General features: G+C 38.3%; 1 protein-coding gene across 2 annotated transcripts; it reads right to left on the bottom strand.

Moving 5' to 3' along the window:
• Positions 1-430: 430 nt before the first annotated feature.
• Positions 431-2,025, bottom strand: LOC125726786 (uncharacterized). 2 transcript variants are annotated; one of them, XM_049003281.1, is made up of 2 exons: positions 1,932-2,025; positions 431-1,490 (listed from the first exon to the last, which is right to left on the bottom strand). In XM_049003281.1, exon 2 carries the CDS (start codon positions 1,393-1,395, stop codon positions 568-570), a length of 828 nt encoding a protein of 275 aa, XP_048859238.1. In that variant the 5' UTR covers positions 1,396-1,490; positions 1,932-2,025; the 3' UTR covers positions 431-567. The 2 variants fall into 2 exon arrangements, with proteins under 2 accessions (XP_048859238.1, XP_048859236.1); XM_049003279.1 differs by having other exon boundaries at positions 431-1,606; positions 1,932-1,995.

Raw genomic sequence — 2,025 nt, 5'->3', positions numbered from 1 at the left:
AGCCATAAAGTTAAAACACATAAAACACATATTGGCTGTGCCTATTATCTTCCTTAGACACACAGAATAGTTTCAGAATCATTTAAAAACTTTTTTATTTATTCATCCACATGTCTACAAAACAATGCATTCAATTCAGCAAAGTGGAGGAGCTGAAATGGCATATTTTACAACAAATAAGTCCTCATGTCTATTATTTATTCATTTGAAATTATTTTAAATGTTTATATAAAATCAAATTTTATTGAAGAATACTGACATGGAAAAATCATATTTGAGTACATGGATCTTATACAGTATTTATGGATTTATCAAATCTGGCATATGATCCGGTTTAAAAATCAGTATATCATTATAGAGGTTGATTTAGTTCTTGTTAAGATTATTGTGTTTTTCTTTGTTGTACTGTAACTTCCTAAATTAAAATAAGAAAGACAAACAAGTAAAAAAATAATGCAGTACCCAAAAGCATTCCTATTACATAATCATATTTGCTGTTGATTCGAGCCCATGTAAAATATAACATGCCTAGCCAACAAAATACATCTCATCCATAGAATCAACACACTACTTGTTAGCAGGTGGAAGTGGAATGATGGAAGGGGGGTTAGGATTGTCATTAAGTACCATGTCACGGCAGAAGAGGAGATCTTCCTTGCCAAGGCCAAGCTTGTACTGCCACACGTACATTTTAGAGTGGGGCTGCAGAGTCAGGGTCATGGTCTCTGCCACCTCACTTGCTTCTTCCCAGTTTTCACTTTCTGTGTTGACACTGACTCCCCCATATTCTGCTGACAGAGAGAACTGGTATTTGGCAATCGCTGCTGTCAGAGCACCTGACTCATATGTGCTGCTTATATTCACTTTCCAGTTGTGCTCGATACTCGATGACTTGGATTTGGTAAAGCCCACTTTCCGGGTTATCTTCTTTTCCCAGGTTACGGGAATTTCTGAATCATTGGAAATCATCTTAATGAGATCCCATTTTCCAAAGACTGGGCCATGTGTCTGACCAAGCCCTCCAGGAAGGAAGTTAAGAACATCTGGATGAACTGAGAATGTGTCTGCATGGGTATCTTTGTTAAGATTATCAGTTTTGTGATACTGGATTCCCCACTCATCTTTTGACTTGAGAAAGTAGGAGTAGCTCTTTGTGCCCCAGTAGTACAGGCCATCCTTGCAGTTGGGAGGCAGTTGGTATTCAGCTGCATCACTATCCTTGTTCATATTGGATGTTTTGTGATACACACCTTTGCTCTTAAATATTATGTAGAAATAACCATTAGCAGACAGATAGTGATCACCCCCTTGACAGTTTGGGTGCAGGTTATACACCACAGCATTAAGATCTTTGCTCATATCGGACACACATCGGTAAGTGTTGCCTTTGATCATGTAGAATGTGTTATTGTGAGTGGCCAGATAGTGGTCTCCACCCTGACAGCAGGGGTGCAAGCTGTAAATCGTGAGGTCAGAGCCTCCGTGGAAATCTGTTGAGTACATGAAACAGCCAAGATCAGAGCGAATTATATAATAATTCTTATCTACAGCACAGAAATCAACCCCTTTGGCTTTGGTCTTTGGGAGGATATCGGCCATCTTTTTTCTGAAAAATGAGTTAACAGGATGGTTGTCATCAAAAGCATCAGTATTTTCATGCATTCTACAGCACCGGGCGGGAGGAAATTGGAACAAACTACAGAGAGTTATACATAAGGAAACAAATAAAAATGAAACATTGGTTAACCCTCTGGGGTCTTGGAGTAGGAAACACACTTTCACTGACTGAGGCATAGTCACACAGTTAAGCAGCATGAAGGTGAGCCATTCTGAGAAAGTAATATTCATCATATGTCAAAGTGAAATTAAATGACATAGAATTAAGTGGATTTAACAGAAAACAAGGCAATAAAATTCACAAGGATACTTACAGTTAAGCTGGACTGCAAAATACAGTGAAGCACAGTGTTCTACAAGAATAAGCAGTGATAGATGATTAGAAGAGCCTCTATATATACTGTATAG

The sequence above is a fragment of the Brienomyrus brachyistius genome, unplaced genomic scaffold (assembly GCF_023856365.1).
Source record: "Brienomyrus brachyistius isolate T26 unplaced genomic scaffold, BBRACH_0.4 scaffold76, whole genome shotgun sequence".
In the NCBI taxonomy this organism is placed as follows: Eukaryota; Metazoa; Chordata; class Actinopteri; order Osteoglossiformes; family Mormyridae; genus Brienomyrus; species Brienomyrus brachyistius.
Note: the sequence above shows the minus strand (reverse complement) of the source record. Positions and strands in the feature narration are given on the sequence as shown.